The sequence below is a fragment of the Varanus komodoensis genome, unplaced genomic scaffold (assembly GCF_004798865.1).
Source record: "Varanus komodoensis strain SLA01 unplaced genomic scaffold, ASM479886v1 scaffold2, whole genome shotgun sequence".
Lineage (NCBI taxonomy): Eukaryota > Metazoa > Chordata > Lepidosauria > Squamata > Varanidae > Varanus > Varanus komodoensis.
The window spans coordinates 13,565,159-13,583,666 of NW_025335568.1; the positions used below are offsets into that span (position 1 = coordinate 13,565,159).

Below are 18,508 nucleotides of genomic sequence, written 5' to 3' on the forward strand. Positions count from 1 at the left end.
ATCCAGAGAGGGTTCTGTAGAAGCATATGGGATCTCACAAGGCAAACCTAAGGAATGACAACCCTTGAGATCATGTGAGATGCCTGGTTTGGGGGTTCAGGGTTGAGGTAGGCTGTCATTTCATGCAAGCAGCTGAAGCAAACATTATGAACAGTTCTTCTTTCATTGAAAGCTGAACAATGATGTATGGCCAGCACTGTGTAAGGTTCATTGTGTTTGAGGTTTGAATTTTACACTTTTTTAGATGGCAGCCATACATTATGCATGTAAATTGAGCATCCAAGTTGTCAAGCAGACTGCAACTGCAATGGCAGACACTAAAGGACGGACAAGTTGAAGAAATGCTGTCAAAGACACTTCTCACTCGAAGCATCATTTTGTCTAGAATTTAACTGTTTTCACCCATCTCTCATTAAAATGAAAGGAAAACTTCTAGCCAGCTCTCTGCCAGCAAAAGAGAAGACATTTAGGTCCGAGCCTAATGAGCCCCTTTTACGCACTGCAAGGCACACACCAGCGAGGGACCACTTATGAATCACCAAACGAGAAGACGCAGGAGGATACAAGTATGCAGAATATTTGCATACCCTAATTTATATGCTGCTCGAGGTTTCCTTCTTTACCTTCCTTCGCCTTCTCTACCATCCTCCAAGGCTCTTCCTTCTTTACCTTTAAACCAGACTTGGACTGGACAGCCCTATAGAGGACTGTCCTCTGTTAAAGAGGACACGTGGCCATCTCAGCCCTTTCACTAGTTCAACCCTCTCATCATAATAAGGCTGCTGACAAAATTTGATTTATGATTTCATCAAAAATCAAGTCCCTGATGTCTGACTAGGCCATTGGAGGAGAAAAGCTCCCCCACTTGTCACTGATTCTTTTCAGTAAATGTCCAGTTGGCCAAGGCACGCTGGGAGTTGTAGGCCCCTTTTCTGCCTGAACTTGCATAGGGTTGCTTGTGTTATTTCCTGTTGCCCCCCCACCCCCCACCCCAGCATGGGACACGTTTTGAACCTTTAGACCCACTTTCAGGTAAAGAGCTTTGTAAGACGTTCTTTCTTACGTCACACTTTTGCCGAAAAAAAATAATGAAGCAAAACATCCCATGTCAAGGTGAGCGGAATGATCTTGAAAGATCCTGGTCACATGCCCAGGAGGAGGAGGAGGCACAGAAGAGATAGGACAGATGCTTGAAGGGGCATGGAGGGTGCCCTTAAGGAATTTTGTCTTAACATTTCTTCAATTCCAAATAAATATATACATAGAGTTTCCATTTCAGAAAGACACTTGAAAACAAGTCAAATTTGCCTCGTTGTGTTTTACACCTTCATTTGGAAATGCTGGCTCAGACATTTAGCAGACTGGCCCTTATTTTGTTCAGCAGCACTTCTTCTCAGTGGTATCTGCAGACTGTCATCTCTGCCCTGCACTGCATGTGTCCCTTCCTACCGGGAACAGACCGTTTTCTTCTATCCTCCTTCTAGGAAAATGTAATTCAGTCGATAAACATGTTTCTTATTTCAGGTTCCTACTTGATGAGCAATTTAAGCAAGAAGTTGAGACTATTTTATCCATGATTTTAAAGGCTGTTCCCACTTCCCCACTTTGCTGGCCAAGCTTCTCAACCAGTTACAGCAAGATAGCTTGCCGGCAATTGTGAAAATATATTTTGGGGTGTTTTTTTTTTGGTTTGTTTTTCATGTAAACTGCTATTTACTCCTCAGATGGCTTTGCTTTGGAAAGCTGTGACCACAGGGACCATATTTACTTGGTGGTTGCCAAGTGACATTTTAAACCCAGATTTTAATTTTCTTCTTGAATCAGACTGTTTTCATTGCTTTCTTAGAAACTCAGATCGAATGTGACTTTCAAATCTGCTGACGCTTTCCCTCCACACCTACCCAAAAGGGAAGAAATTGATTCCCTTAACCCGATGTCCAAACACAGAGTCCCAAATTGGTTTCCCTCCACCCCTTATCTTGTCTGCCAGCAAGGTCACCTCAGCATGGGCAGGTGGGGCTGGGAAAAAAGGAGCAGGCAGAGCCCTCTGGTGGCTAGTTGGCTTCCATGCAACTGCAGCCTCACAGGCCAATGAAGTTCAAGCCAGGAGATCGTGCAGAATCATGGGCTGCCATCACTGCCGTCTGCTGTCTGGAGCCTTGCTCACTCTCTTCGTGAATCTGCCATAATGCAACATTTAGACTGGCACAGGCAGCTTTCAGTGTTTCAAGGAGGGGAGAACAGCCTCCAGAGATTGCTGTGGTCCTGAAGGCCAAGTCTTATTTCCAAGAAGGTCACAGAGGCCATGTTCTAGTGGTGGCTGAAGCCAATATGCCAAAACCAAACCCAGGATATTTTAGCTTAAAGCCTTAGAAGAGTACTTTCGACCTTTTAGAACGGGAGAGAGCTTCAGAAAAGCTAGGAAACCAGTCAGTGATTGGTGGTCAACAGAAAGATGGTGGGCCCAGGGAAAGGGGCACGGCCAACTGGGAAACCACATGGGTCTGGATTTGGCCCCAAGGCTTTGGGTTCTGCATCCCTGGTTTGACTGGTTTAAAAAAAGCACTACAACTACGTCAAGCAGTGTCTGACCAGCAATAAGCAGCAGCAGCCAGGGAACGTTCTTGCTGTGAATGGGTCATTCTAGGTAAAAGAAAAAGGAAGATGGCTGCCCCCGGCTATGACATCATAGCAGTCCAGTTGGGCCATTCTCATTGCCAAAGGCCACCTAGCTGCCTCTTACAGCAGCAGCACCACTAATGCGAAGAGATGGCAGCCACTTTTTTTGTTTGTTTTTACTAATTAAGAGAAAGACTGATTGCAATCTTCTGCTGCGTGGTAGGCCCCCCAACACAGAAGAAATGTCTGTCCCCTGAAAGTCTCCAAAAATCACAGACATGCACACATTTTTAGTGGGAGACTTATGGCCCCACAAAAGAGGAGAGATTTTCATCCACACTCAGTGACATTCATTCATTTTCTACACAAGGTTGCTATCTACTTTCAGTTTTTTGTGGAATTGCTCTCCACAAAAAGCTTTTTCTTTCCCCCCTTCCTACTAACCTCTAGGTGGCAAAATGCTTTATTTATTTATTTATTTATTTATTTATTTATTTATTTAGGAAACTTCTATGCCGCCCCATTCGCCTAAGCCTCGGGGCGGCTCACAAACATAAATAATTTATAAAATAATATAAATTAACAGTATAAATTAAGTTGCCCTGGCCAAAGAATAAAATAAATAAATACTATTAACAGTTAAAAAGACATTTGAATAAAAAGGTCTTTGCCTGGCACCAAAAAACAAATAACGACGGAATGATGCAAATATACAATTGGGAAATTCTTTCCATTTCGCAAATATTACTCCATTTCCACACTCTAAAACAAGCAAACAGAAATAACTGAGAAAGTGCTCCTAAAAAACCAAGGTGAAACCCAAGGACCTAAGAACCTGAAAACAACCATAAGGAAAAATGAGAGCAGAATCAATGACACATTGCTGAAAAGCTCATTACTATATTGTCTGCTCTATAAAGATGGCAGAAGTGGGTGCACAGCGGAAGAAACTGAGCAGAAGATGCAGTGGTTTGAGCGAAGGATGGGGAACATCTGTCCCTCCAGAAACTGCTGGACTGCAATTCCCGTCATCCATCCCCATTGGCTGGGCAGACCACCTGTGGCGGATGGATGCTGCAGTGTGGCAATCTATGCCCAACCACGTGCTCCCCTTTCTGCATTTGAAGCTTCTTCTTGCCCACAGTATGTTAAGCACTGACAACTGCTAGCCTCTGGTGAAGCCTGGATATCATAAAGAAACTCTCGCTTGGGCTGGTTTGAATACGATATTTCATGCAATGCTCCAACTCCAAGGCATGGCTAAAGATTAAATCAATATAGTTCTATCAACTAGAGACAAACGGCACATATTTGCATACAAAGTGGCTATGGTGATTAAGAGAGATAACTGTAAATCTGGAAATAATTACTATGATTTTCATTTAGAAATTAAATATATCTCTCCCTAGTGGAAAACACATCCATCTCTGCCTGTCTGTGTATTAACCATTGAGGGACAACTCCAAGGTCTCTCTGTGGCTCTGACATTCTGTGGTTCTTATAGTAGGATTGGATGGGCCAGTCCTTCAAATATGAAAATATTCTCACCAGGGACAGAACATCTACATGGCTAACAATTCCTTAGCCAAGCTGGATTCATAATTCAGTGCACGTAGGCTGGGACATGCTTGGAACTGTAGGCCTTTTTTTCCATCTAAGCATACGGAGGATTGCACACTTAGGGGGAAAATATTAAAGAGGCTTTCTCAGCAGATTGTTGTATGACCCATGACTTTCATCATATAGCACTGGCTCTGAGAATACTATTAGTGTTGAAGAGAAGGAAAAATGTACATATATATGTATTTTGATTTGTAGAAGTACTGTACATAATGATTTTACTAATTTTCTCGTCAAGCTCACCAGCAAGCCATGGGGTGGGGGGGGGGGCAACTAGATTAGACCAGAAGCTTGCCACAGAAATGCATGGCTGGAGTGCTAACCCTTGCTTAGATCTCCTAATGCAGGGATAGGGGCTTCCCTTTATGGGAATCTTGCCTTGCTTGGGTCTCAATCTGACCCTCTGGGTTTCCCCGGAAGGCCATACCATTATCCCACTCCCTTAACTCCAACTATCAGTCTTTGATTGGGCTCACAAAGTGTTTTTACCATGGTTCACAGTTTGTTACCATGATCTACCTTACAGACGATCAAGTGGTTACTATATTATCATGGTTTCCATTGTCTCTACTCAGTCCTCCCACGGTTGGCATGTATCCCATCTGCTAATGCACCTGAGATTCAATCCCCTACCCATGCTGCCTGCCTCTTCCTCATTGGTCCACACATAGAGGCTGCATTTGGTGCCCACTCTTTTCAGAGGACTCTGTGGCAGTTGCTTACCAGAACCATACAAACCATGATCCTGGTTTAGACAACATGGCAAGCCATGATGGTACAGAGAAACCAGAGAACAAACCATTGTTTATTATTGCAGTTACTAAAGACCAAACTTACCATGATGAAATACCATGATAGGTTTCAGACAATGCAACAGAGTAGCAATGATTTAAAAAAACTCACCATGGCTTGTCAAGTTGTCTGAACACAGCCATTGTGTGGTTTCACAGTATTTGAACAGTTTTCCCCCATTCTAAGAGGCTAACATGCCTCTCCTAAGGCTTAGTTACAGGCCACAAGAGCTTTAAGCTAAACTATACTGGTATACATGAATATTTTCTCTGCCTGCCACACATTTCACTTGTGCCTGGTCCCATCTGCCACTGGAATGTGGCCCTCAAAGGCTTTCCTGAAATGGAATTTGGCCCTCAGACTGAATGGGGTTCAGTGGTCTTAATGGATAGAGCACTGCATGTACCAATCTGTTCAAGACAACTAAGGCCCCTTAATAAACATAGGATGTGGGCCAAAGAGGAATAGAGAAGAGCTGGATGTACTTGAGACCACTGGCAGATGGGAATATGTGTTTTCAATATGGCTGCAAAATTAGACAGCCAACCTTGTGAACTAGTACTAATCTTGCAATCAAATCTGTCATGAGACTGGCTACTTCACAAGGGAGAGAAGGCAGGTAGCTTTTTTTAAAAAGCAGTGTTATTGTTTCTCCTCCTTCCAAACTCCTCAAATATAGGATATTTAAGATGTCATTTTCATACAATTAATTACTGGCTGTTGCATAGTATATGTTCCAGAAATGCTATTCCTATTCCACTGTTCCCAGTGATCTCTGTGCAACCCCACTAAATCCATCAGTGAGTGATTAGATTTGACCTCTACTGAGTAACTAACCCCTACTGTGTAATAAACCATTCCTTTTAAAATAAAATTATTCTACATCCTTGAAGGAAAAAGATTAGCTACAAGCAATCTTCTTTCTCCCTCCAGCAAGTGTCAAAGAGTTTGTTGCCCCTAAAGCCTTTAGCTCAAGAAAACTGAACATTGGGGCATCAAGCTGAAATGCGGGTTAAGGAGATTGTACATAAGTAACACTTTAACCATAGAGTAGTTTCTTGTTTGCTCTAGAAGCCACAAACCCCAAAAGGAAATGTAGGAGAAAAGTGGGAGGACAGTGACAAGAAACCTCATGACCTCATCCTTTCCAGCTTGTGGTGATTGGCTGGCTGATGTCTGGACTAGAGTTTAAATTCCAGAGGTCTGCAGATGGAAAGCAGCAGAAGAGGAGAAGGACGAAAGCAGCATCTCCTGAACGAGACATCCAGATATTCCCTTGAGCTTCACCATACAAGCCAGCAGACCTCTGCCTGAGTCTACACTTTGCATCTAGACGCAAGACAAGGTACCTTGCCCTTTTTTCTTAGATCTCTTACTTTCAAGCAATATTCTATCTTTGTTCAGTAGAATGCAGCACAGCCAAACTTAAGGGAGGCTTTTAAATATATAAACTCCTGCAGTCTCAAAGCATCACAGCAGGGAAAAAGGAGAAGCAAGGAATTTAATTTCTGATGTCTCTTTTGCATGCACCTGGGAGAATATTTAGGAATGCGGGGAGGAAGTGGTTTACAAGGGAGAACTCTGCCAAATAGAGCCTGCCAATTAAAAATGCAAATTCATCTTCTGGAGCTTGACCACTGTCCTGTTCAAGTGCCACCACTTTTGGCACAAGATGCAGTTTGTTTTCCACCATGCCTAGTGCTACATGTCTGATATTAGCAGGCTAAGGATTAAGCCATGAAAAGCTCAGCACGGTGTAGCAGTTATTGGACTAGGATTGGGTGGCGTTCGTATAAATCCCCACTAACTGGCTGGCTGATGGCCCAGCCTTGCTTCTCAGCCTAAGAATAGCATGTGCATGTTTGTGTGTGACAGAGAGAGGGAGAGAGATGGCAAGAGATGCTGTCCTGGACTATTGGAGGAAGGCAAGATAAAAGCATAATAAACAAACCTGCCAAAAAGTCAGATTCTATGCGCTGGAAACTAGAATGGCCATAGGATCAGGGATGTATTAAGCAGCCGAACAATGTCTAATGTGCAGAAAAGCCGTGCCGGGAGAAATATTGCCTCTCCATTTCCCTAGTCCCAGTGATGCTGGAGCAGAGTGTGGTTATTCAGTACGATGGAAAAGCCACTCTGTACATGCTCAAGGGTGCTCATCTGATACCCGATTCAGGTCTTCTGGGATCAGAACCCTGAAGGATAAGGCACAAGTCGAGCCCTGTCAGCTCCAAACAAGAGATTCTTTTAAATGATCAGCGAGCTCATGGCCAGTGACATTGCCCTTGCAATTTAATCGCTGAAAAAGCATCGGCTTTCAAGAGTTTTACTCAAGCATATTTTGGTGCAACGGGCTCACATCAATCTTCTCTCTTAGCACGAGTGCTCATTAACCTTGTAAGCAGAAGGGCAGTGCACAGTGACGTCGGCCAGCTTTTCCACCAGTTTGCCTGCTAACACCCAACGTTCCATTATGACTCATCTATTTCTAATGTCCCCTGAGCCTGATTCACCATTTTTTTTCCTGCAATGTCAGACTGAGCAATATGATCCGTCCAGATTGCTTGTTCTCTTGGAATGCCTTTGATTGGAAGAAAGGATAGATCAATTACAAAGCCTGTGGTGGCTCACAATTGAAATTCTGCTTGAATTACATTCCTCTTTGCATTACGTTGTGGTGGTGGAGTCAGAAAGAGAGAGAGAATCTGCTCATTTAGGAAACCCCATGGAAGATGTCTCCTTTTTGCCTTACACTTTCCACATAACTTTGTAACAGTTTTCCTTTCATCATTTTTGTAAGAGAGGGTTTCATCTAGGATTTTTATCCTACCAGAATACTGGTCTATCAGTGTGATGTGCAATTCAGCACAGCAGGTGGAAAGTTCTGGAATGACTTATAGAATTTGAAGGTACTGGGACCTATGGAATTCAGCCCATTTCTGCCACTCTTCTCTCAATTACCCTATCTAATCCAAAGCACCAAGGTGCAACGTTCATGAGCAGAGTTGAAAGATGCTTGCTAAACAAATCGCTCCAGATGGCAGAAGCAAGCGAGCCAAGCCACATGTTACACGGCAGGGCAGCAGTAGATATGCAAGGAAAATAAATCCTTGGTTTGCAAACTCATGCTCCCTGTTAGTGCTTTCAGTGGAGATGCAATTCCATTGAATTTAATGGGAATGATTTCTGCGTAAACAAGTCTGGCATCGCACAGTTATTATTCTTTTATACTTTTATACCCTGCTTTTCTCCTACTTGCAAGGAATCAAGCAGCTTATAAGTCTTTCCACTTTGTCCTCACAACAATGGCCCTGTGGGGTAGGTTAGGCTAGGAGTCCATGACTTACTCACAGGCAACCAGAGAACTTCATGGCTGAGTGCAGACTAGAACCCAGGCCCCCTAAGGCTCCATCTAACACTCTGAGCACTGTACTGCAGTGCCTTCCTGTTAATTCCTAATGCATTTTTGAGGGCCTCTGACTCCTTAATATAAACCTGAAGAATTGGCAGACAGCTTGGCTCAGATGCTGCACTGGACACTGAGGGCTTGACGCATTTCCCCGCAGAATAAACATCATGAAAATCCCTGCCGTATCTGCTTAGCGAGTCCATCGCTTGTTGCAGAGGAGCAGAACCGCCTCTGGGACCCACCTCCACTCCTCCTCCTCCTCCTCGTTGCTAGACCCCACCCCTTTGCCCTGCCCTCCTGGGCTGACTCTGCACCGCAGCCCGAGGGCAGCGGGCAAGGCGCTCCTCTCCTCCCTTCCATCATCGCGCACCTGCTGGGACAGGGCAGGTGAGCAAGCAACGGCACGGGTGGAGCGCAGCAGCAGCCGGGGCCTGCAGCTTGGGTGGCTGTGCCTGGGCACCTGCCAAGTCCCACACCCAGGCAACGCCCCCTGACAAGCGCCCCCTGGAGGAAGAGCGGCGCCACTGCTGAGCGGGCTCACGTGCTCTCTGCCGGTCGAGACCATCAGAGGCCTCAATGCCGACCGAGAGGATGTTGTGCAAAGGCGGCTGGTGACATCAGCAGTGGGGAGGCAGACTTGGGGTGGCTTGTGCAAGAGTCGTTAACTGCCAGACCCAGCACTGGCCACGCCAGCGGCACCTGCTGGACCCTGGTGCCTCCCTCTCTGCAGTACCACGTTTGCTGTTTGTGCTCCTTTTCCCACTGGAAGCCCAGCTTTGCACAGGGCGCATCAAGGGCACCTCCTCTGCAAAGGGCATCACAAGAGCCGCTCCCTCCATGGAAGGAAGGGAAGTGCTGAACTGAGGAGTCAGTCTAGCTGCCCCCCCCACAGCCCCCCCCCCCGCCTCATGCAGGATGCCTGAAATAATATCCTGTTGCTCAAATTACTTCTGCCAAGTGGTAGCCTAGAGCAGAAATAATGGCCCGGATTCTGATTAGATGTGACATTTTTCCTCCAAGAAAGAGCACCGGAGGAGGGCTCTCTGAAGGGAAAACATCACATCGGAACAATTATTCTGATTATTATCTGGCCACAGCCCAGAACACTTTTTCGGGAAACATTAGCAGCACAAATCTTGTCTTGCTTGAATACTTTGCTAGAGAATTTGTGTTTGCTTGTTTTTGTTTTGTTTGTAAGCTGCATTCCTAAAGCTGAGTCACACATAGAAACCAGCTCAGAGAGTTGCCTCTAATGCAAAACTGAACAGGGGATGATGGAAGGTATAGCTGAAGAAATGGTATGCCATTGGCAGCTCTAGATTTGCACCTTTAAGTGCCTACACAGTTTAAAAGGCAGTAATGTGGGAAGCACTCGCTCCTGAGTCTGCAATTACTTTATTTAATTAATTAATTGATTTAATTTTTTTCTACACTGTCTATATTTCCATAGAAAATATCTAGATGGATTACATCAATAAAAATCAAAACAATCTACAGTGCTTGATTAAAATACAATTAAGTCATATACAATATGATTAAAAATTAACCGTTAATATATATTACATTAAAATACTGGTTAAATAAAAAGGTCTTGTACTTGCTCCAGAAAAAATAGATAGGCAGCAGCCGAACCTCCCCAGAGAGCATATTCCACCACTGAGGTGCCACCACTGAGTTGGCCCTTCTCACATCCCTCAAAAAGGGCTCTTTGAGAAGTTGCTCCATAGAAGATCTTAAGGGCCAGGCAGGTGTATTCAGAAAGAAGCATTCCTTTAGATTTGGCCCCATTCAAGAAGTCCTCACCATGTGCTCTGTGTGTTCATTTGTTCTGTCCCTAAATCAGAGAGTGAATTGAAACATTGGCTTTGTTTTTCAACAGCAGCCCTGCTAGCTGATTGTTGCAAAATATTCACCATGAAGATCGCTGTGCTCTGCCTGTGTCTTTTCACCGTTGCTTTTGCCCTACCAGTAAGTACAATGCAAATCAATAAACAGGCCAAGAACAGAATATATATCTATAATGTGGTAGCACTGAATTCACACGGTCTCTCCCCCTCTTCCCTTCCTTTGCAAAGGTCGGTAAATCAAGGCACCATCATGATTCAAGGAGCGATGAAAGAAAACATGTAAGTCTCTTCACCCTCCCCTTCTGTTCCTGCTCCTTCTCACTTCAGTGAATTCCTTTTACCATATTTATTAAGCTTCTGTATAGGATGAATTCTGTGATTTCAGATTCTCTGCACCTATTATCCAAATCTGACCCAAAATAGAGTCCTTTTTTATGATTTTGACTCTCATTTCTCTCTTGAGACATCTTTGCTCCCCCCCCCCCGCCACACACAGGCACACTAAAAGGCTGTAGGTGCAACCCTACTGGGGTGCTTGTGCACCCCACCTCCCAAACTGGGAGACTTACACAAAAGCTATGAAGAGCAGCAGGGGTGGTCCTTGCTCCAGGTCCTTCTGCCCTGCATCGTTGCTAGATGGGCTTTTTCCCTGTCCAGCTGGAGTGTTTTGGAGGGGGAGGAGAAAAGGCTGGAGAGCTGTCAGGATAGCTTGCAACCTGGTCTGGCTGGTCTCCTCTCCTCCAGGCCCAGTGCAGACCCCTCTGAGGTTGCTTTTTGACCTTGGAGAGCAAGGGAAGGTGGGCAGAGCTCTCACTCCCAACTCCAAAGCTGGAGGACTGACTCCAAACTCCACCCTGGAAATCCAAAGCATCCCTATGGCCTTCCAAAGGATGTCTAGCTCCATGGGGTTGTTCCTTCATTTCTTTCACATAGGGAATATTTTCATATCCTTTTTAGGCTGCTATCCAATGCACACTTTCCAGCGAGCAGGTGCTATTGGACACAGTGATATTTACTTCTGAATAAACACCTGGGATTGTGGTGGGAGTCGCCCTTTTCGGTATCTTCTCCAGCACTCACAATATCCTTTGGATAGGAGGGAACCAGAGTTGCACACAAAACAACTCCAGTGTGGCCATCCCATAGACGGGATCTCATGGTGGGAGGACATTTGCTGCCGTATTTCAATCCCTTTCCTAAGCAATTCCCACATGGACTTTTTTGGCTTGTGCAGTAGGAAAGGGACTGAATTCCCCTAATTAACCAACCACTCTCCAGCAATTTGCATCATTTATCAAGCCCTTTCCCCCACTTCTGTGTGCATCATGCTCTGTGACTGACTGAATGCTGGTGTGCCATGCTGCTGAATACTGACCTGGGCTCTTGAACTGTGGCAGGATTCCCGGAGCCATCACCACCATTCGCACAGCCATGAGCACAGTCACGAGACTGTGAACAGCCACGAGTCCCTGGAACAGCAGGCCTTCTCCCAGCCGGTAAGAAACCCTTCCTGGTCACTGAACTGTCCTCTACACCTATGTGGTGGAACTTCCAGTAAAAGACGGAGGGGATCCAAAAGAGAAGTTGGTCAGGAATAACTTAGGGCACAATCCTATTGCAGTGCCAGCAAGCCCCTGATCTCAGAGGCTTATGACCATCTTACGCAGAGCAGGTGTGGCAACAGAGGCGATCTTCACCCCCTCACCCTTGCACCCGGCGTATTTCAGTAGACACGCTTTTTGCCCATCCCGGTGGAGTGTCTGGACAGGGAGTGAAGGAGGCTGTAGAGGTTTCAAAATAGTTTGTATCCTGGCCACTCCAGTAGCCTCGTCTCTCTGCCCACTGAACCATTCCAGGTTCTCCCTCTCTGAGGTTGCTTGCCCAGCTTCCAAGAGCAGCTGGCATGGTTTATTCTGTGGAGGGAGAGAGTTGGAGCAAAGTCAGAGTGTTGCCTCCAACCTCAGATGTATGAACTGAAATACCCTACAGCCCTCAGACACTCTGTAGAAGCCACAGGTTTGCTTTCTCAGTTACATCACCAATGCACTTTCGTTATGACTAACATTTGCTTCATTCAGACTCCACGCTGGTGCCTAGAATTAGTGTTGGCCTTTTTTACATTCAGTCACTTTTCTGTTCATTTTGTGTTTTTATGGACCTTCAGTCATTTAACAAGACAGCAACAATTTCCGTGTTCCCATCCCTCATTCCCCATAATCCCCGTTCCTAGTGTCTAGACTTCCTGCCCAAACTCCAGTGACTCACTTGACCAAAAGGAGGGGGAAAGGAACCCTGCTGGATCAAAGCAAGGGTCTCCATGGGTTAGCATCCTGTTCCCAGACAGATGCCTCCAGAAGGCCCACAAAACAATGGCTTCTCCCCTCTTTATGTCCACCAGCAGCCAATCCTTGAAGGATCATGGCCTCAAAAATGGGAAATTCTATTTAGCTATCCTGACTAATAACTAATGACAGGCTACACTTTCCTCATCCGGCTGGGATTGATGGGAGTTGCAATCCAACATATGTGGAGTGTCACAGATTGGAAAAGCTTGTAACAGACTTCCAAGATTTGTCTAACCCTCTCTTCGAAACATCGAAGGCAGAGGCCCTCTTCACTGCACTGTGCAGCATCAGTTTCCATAACCACTGGCAACTAGTCCTGTTGGCCATGTGCTACCTCCAGTGTCAGAAGCTAAATGCCTCTGTGTATCAGTTACTGGGGAACATGGATGGGAGGGTGCTGGTGGACTCATGTGCTGCTTGTGGGTCTCCTGTGGGCAACTGGTTGGCCCTCATGGGCAGAATGCTGGAGTGGACGGACCCTTGGCTGGATCCAGCTGCGCTCTTCTGTTCTTAGCTGAATGATGCAGTGTCCAAAGAAGTAATGGCTTTTTGTCCATCCTGAATCTTATTGCCAATCAATATCATTTGAACATTTGCTGGGTCTGTCTTTCTTTTAAGGATGACTGTTCTTGAAATGCCTGTTCTCAGAAGTAATTCTGAGATTACTTTTTTATTAAAACAAAAACAAGAACACCAAGACCATTCAAAGAAACAAACCTTTACAAAATAGTCATTTTATTTACAGAGCTCTCTGTCATCAGAAGAAAGTGATGAGATCACTGAGCAACAGGTACATGTTTATCCTATAGCTTTTCATATCTATTAATGCCGGGTTGTGCATGGTATTCCTTGCTGCATTGCTGCTGCACATGCTCTTCTGTATAATACTGTTTCAGTCAGACATTTATGGTCAAATGCAACTTGCCTCTTCCCGCCACTGGCGGGCTGCTCTGTCTCCTGCAATACGGGGACCTAGGTGTGACGCACTGATTGGGGTGTCCATATGAAAAAGAGGATGGAAGTCCAACACATTTAATCATTGGCAAGAAGACAGTATTTCTGCAGAAGTGCAAATACAACAACAACCTGATTTGCTTTTCAAGATAGGCAAAGGAATGTATGTTTCAGTGAAATGGATTTTGGATGGGCTGTAGTAACAGCTTTCCTTCTGACATAAACACTACCCGATTTTTCTGAAAATTATTTGTTTGTGAATGTTTCCCACTGTGGTGACCCTGTGATAGTTAGGAGTTTGGTTGTTGTCCTTTAAAGCTTCGGGCAGTACAATCCAATGCGGATGCCCTCCAGATGTGGAGGGATATAAGACACTTCTACACTTGTCCTGCCCCATGGAGCACTTTGATGACCCATTCTGGCCTTCTATGTCCTGCCCAGGAAGGGGAGAGTCTGAGTCCCTGCTGGGTTGCATGTGATGGATGCTCACTCCTCTCCTTTCTGCCCTCTGGAATGTCCTGCCACGGGGCCAGCTCGGAGGTCAATCCTCTGTCCTCAGAGCCACGACTGTCACAGAAAGGGCTGTGCCAGCTTCAAGGGCAGAAGTAGAGCACTCTGAGGTCAGACTTCTGCTGGACCTCCAATCTTTCCCATGGCCATCTAGAAAGTGTCCAGCAGCCATCACATTGCATCCTTAGACCTTGAAGGACGCTGCTCAGTGTGGGGGTACTACAAATACAACATAATGTACTGTTTAATGTAGAGATACTTTTTAAGGCCATTGTTCCAGCCAAACATGGCTGCTGTTAGGCAAAGAGTCTTGCTGAAAGCTACCTTGGGAAGAGAGGATTTCCTAACACCACTTCCCACAGTACCTTGCTGGCCTTTGACATTTTCTGGTGCCCTTCTGTGATCCAGCTTTGCACCAGGGGGCTTCAGCTGCTGATTTTTAGCATGCATAAATCTACCACAATAGTCTCTTACAGCTACAGTCTGCCCTATATACACTCATCTCAGAGTAAGACCCATTCAGCTTCAAAGAATTTGCTTCTTATATCCAAGAGATGATTCCCCCACCCCACCCCACCCCCGTAGTCCCATCATATGTCAAATAAATGCTATATGGCACTCGTGAATTGTTGCTGCCTAGTGATGAACAAAGTACACTCAGAAGCACTGCCTTTTTAACCTTCAATGTTCCAGCAATGAGGTTTGGTGCTGAAACTAAACTACTGAGAACTCTCTGTATGTGTCTTGCTGCTGGGATGCACCCGGCCTCAATACTGCCACACCTGTGCACGTTGTACTACCTGGTGGTTTCTATCCTCCTGCAGACCCTTTTGGTACCTTCCAGCCGAAGCAAAGAAGATGACGACGATCACCCCGATGTGGATGACGACGACCACGATTCTGATGAATCGGATGAGCACACCACCACAGGATCACCCACCGAGACTCCCTTTACTCTGCCTTTTTCTGTCCCTGATCCTTTCACAGGCCGAGGAGACAGTGCACCCTACGGATTCAGAGCAAAAGTGGACCTGGTGAAATTGGAGAAGGCCAAGAAGGCACACAAAAAGTCTGGAAAGGCAAGTGCCTCCTGATGGTTTGCTTCTTCTGGTCATATCCGTGAGGAAAGTTTAGACCCAAAGTACATATTGATCGTTCTGGTCAGCAGAGAGTGTCGGCTCCAGTGTCGTTTGGGCAGTGTGTTGTTTTTCTATTGCATTTATACCGCACCTTCTCCCCTCTTGTGAGAAACCCGAGGCAGCTTACATAGCCTCCCTCTACTCCATTTAACCTCACAACATCCCTGAGAGGTAATTTAAGCGGAGAGTAAGTGACTGACCCAAATGCATCCAGTGCGCGTCAAGTGCAGACTGGAGCACAGATCACCAGGTGCCCGGTCCAACACTCTTACCAACGCACTTGCTCTCAGCCACTCCTGCCGTCAGTCCAGACATTTAAGTCTCCATGCATCATGCTGAACCTATTTCGGGAGCAGGCTCAGGGGGGTTAAAATCCAGACTGGCAGCTGGAGAGGCTAAGCTGCCCAATGAGCCTGACACCCATCGGCCTCAAATGTGTTGTTTTACTCCAGTGTATGCGCACATGGCCCCGAACTGGATTGGGACAACTTTGCTCCAGGCACAGAGGAGTAAACTTTCCCTTCCCCCACCATTTGCTTCCTGAAATTCCCCCTCCCATGTGGAGGGGGGGATTTAATACACGGAAAAAAGCTTCCATTGATAGGAATGTAGACTTTTTAAAAAATTCTTTGGGAAGCTAACTATCACAGAGGGAAGTTTCATTCCCCCTTCCTGGAGTAAGGTGGTCTTGATCCAAATAGGGCTGAATGTGCTTATATGAGAGTAAATAAAAGTAAGCCTTGCCTATAGACTATGCAATTGGCCTACCATGAAGGTCAGCATAAAACCTGCTCTGAAAATTGTACATGAGAAGCCTACTTATTTCTTCATGGACATCATCCATTTAACCTTCCTGTAGTAACAAAAGTTTTCCTTCTCCTTGAGTAAAAAGAGCCAGAAAATGGATCTTTTGGGTAATATATAACCCAACTACCATAATAGGGATCATGCACATTTATTTTTGCTTCAGTATTCCTTACACTGTTGCCATCAGGGTTTAATTCCTATGAACAGCAATGATGCACAGAGCTTGGAATGCTGTTTGTAAATCCCAGCCAAGTTCTTCACTATCTATTAATCTGCCCACATCAAACAGTAATGATTGGCGCAACATGTGTCCGTCTATCAAAGCAGCTTCTGAAAGCCGGATATTCAGACACTGCCTGCGCAGTGCCACTTCCAGTTGCTCTGAATGTGCCGACTGAAACAGGCACCGAGATGTTCCAAAGAGGGGAAGAAAATGGGTTCTTTGATGAAATGCTTCGACTTAAAAAAATACTACTGATGGAGAGACATTGCAAACGTTTTTGAAATTCCAGGAAAGACAAAAAAATGGAGTTGTCTGGCTTAAGAAATAATTGACAGAAATGTTCTCTGGTTTCTTTTTAAATTTAGAAGTTTCAGAAAATAGAAATTCCCTCATATTCCTCAAGACAAAAATAGATTAAAAATAAAACAGAGGCATCACTTGCTAACTTTTTCTATTCCTTTAAGAAACATAAATTTGTGTGCTGTTTGTTGTATATGGTTGTTTGGTTGTTTGGTTTTTGTAAGCCGTCCAGAGACTTTAGTATTGGAGACCATATAAAAACTTTAAATAAATGAATGAATGATGTATAGGTCCCATATGGAACACTATGCTTTTGACTCTTTCATAGCAATTTAACTTGTCAGGGTTAACAATGCTGACCCATCACTAGCACTGCTGCAAGATTCAGCCATCTGTCTGGTCAGCTTCTGTAGGCAAACCAAGGAGCACCATCTTGTTCTTCTCAGAGAGCAAAATCTCGAGCTGACTATTAACTCTTTTCCTGTTGTGGACTTTTCAGTTTGATTCCCACGATGTTTCTGATGAAGTTGACAGCACACCAGATGTGGACAGCCGTGAATCCTATTCCTCCAAGGTCCATTCTTTGGAAAGCCGTGACATAGAAAGAGAAGATGTAAGTAACCTGCGGGACAGCGCTGAAGTCCAGCGTGTATCCCATCCCAGGAGCCTGGAGAATGACAGCCAACAGAAATTTGAGAGTGTGGAGGACGACCGCGATGACCACTACCATGACAACAGCAAGATGGCTGCTTCCCTGGAAAGCCAGGAGGCCAGACAGCAACACAAGGACTACAGTGTGGAGCTGCAACAGGTACGCTATGACCACGATGTTGACAATGTGAGCAACCAAACCTTCGAAAGTGCTGAGGACCGCCACAGCGCTGAGGACCGCCACAGCGTTGAGGACCGCCACAGCGTTGAGGATCGCCACAGCGTTGAAGACCGCCACAGCGCTGAGGACCGCCACAGTGCTGAGGACCGCCACAGTGTTGAGGACCGCCACAGTGTTGAAGATTTCCACAGCATCGAGGACAATGAAGTTACCCTCTAAACAGGGGGAGAGCAGGGTCTATATTTACTTAAAGCCCTCCCTGGATCTTTCGCATGAGCGGGTGCAGCTACAATTGGAGCCCAAATACATCCCAGCCAGGGTTTTTCTTTTTCTTCTTGTTTTGCAGAATTAGGAGAGAGGGGGAGAGAGAGTGAGTGAGAGAGAGAGAGAGAAAGGCGATGCATTTTACTTGAATATTTGCTCCCACTTAAATATACATGACATGTTTGATTTCAGTCTGTAGCAATTCTAAGCAGCAGTTTTGTTAATCTGGTAAATATGCAGCGTGCGCTTCTGAGTGTCTACTTGGAAGTAAGTCCTGCTGATGTCCATGGGGCTTATTCCTAAGTATGTCTCTTTAGGACCTTAATCTTCACTGTACAGTACTAGCAATCCTGATGTTAGAGAGTCATAAGCCCTCCTTGCTGCATATTTTCCTGCTTTGTTAGGAAGACTTTGTAAGTGCACGTGTGTGAGAGAGAGAGATGCTAGGAGGAGAAAAAATAGTTTTCACTCAGAATGAATGTTGTGCGTCTTATGATACTGTATTTCTAAAGGGGTTGATGTTGCAATGTATATTTTGTTGAAGTTATGAATTAAATAAAAAGATAAAAACCTAGTATTTCTGGGATCTGAGACTGTTCTTTTCTTTGCCACTCGTACCTACTTGCTAAGAAGTCCCTGCGGTGGTTCTGTCAGACCTCTTCTGTTAGCTCTCTTGGGCTCCCTCTTGTGGCTGAAGTGGGTGCACTTCCTCTACTTAGCAGACAAAAAAAAAGCTCGCAAAAGGCATGCTAGTGGCATTTTGTGCAGTATGAGAGGTGCGTTGTTCCTCAAATGCTGAGATTTCTGCTGCCTTGCATAACTGGCGCATTGCTACAAAACCTGGCTG

The 18,508-nt window shown here is 45.3% G+C and overlaps 1 protein-coding gene across 2 annotated transcripts; it reads left to right on the forward strand.

The window, feature by feature from the left end:
- Positions 1-210: 210 nt before the first annotated feature.
- On the forward strand, positions 211-18,236 carry SPP1 (secreted phosphoprotein 1). 2 transcript variants are annotated; one of them, XM_044429663.1, is made up of 8 exons: positions 211-221; positions 6,260-6,376; positions 10,320-10,408; positions 10,516-10,566; positions 11,685-11,783; positions 13,378-13,422; positions 14,921-15,175; positions 17,065-18,236. In XM_044429663.1, exons 3-8 carry the CDS (start codon positions 10,355-10,357, stop codon positions 17,614-17,616), a joined length of 1,056 nt encoding a protein of 351 aa, XP_044285598.1. In that variant the 5' UTR covers positions 211-221; positions 6,260-6,376; positions 10,320-10,354; the 3' UTR covers positions 17,617-18,236. The 2 variants fall into 2 exon arrangements, with proteins under 2 accessions (XP_044285598.1, XP_044285597.1); XM_044429662.1 differs by lacking the exon at positions 211-221 and having other exon boundaries at positions 6,249-6,376.
- Positions 18,237-18,508: the final 272 nt, after the last annotated feature.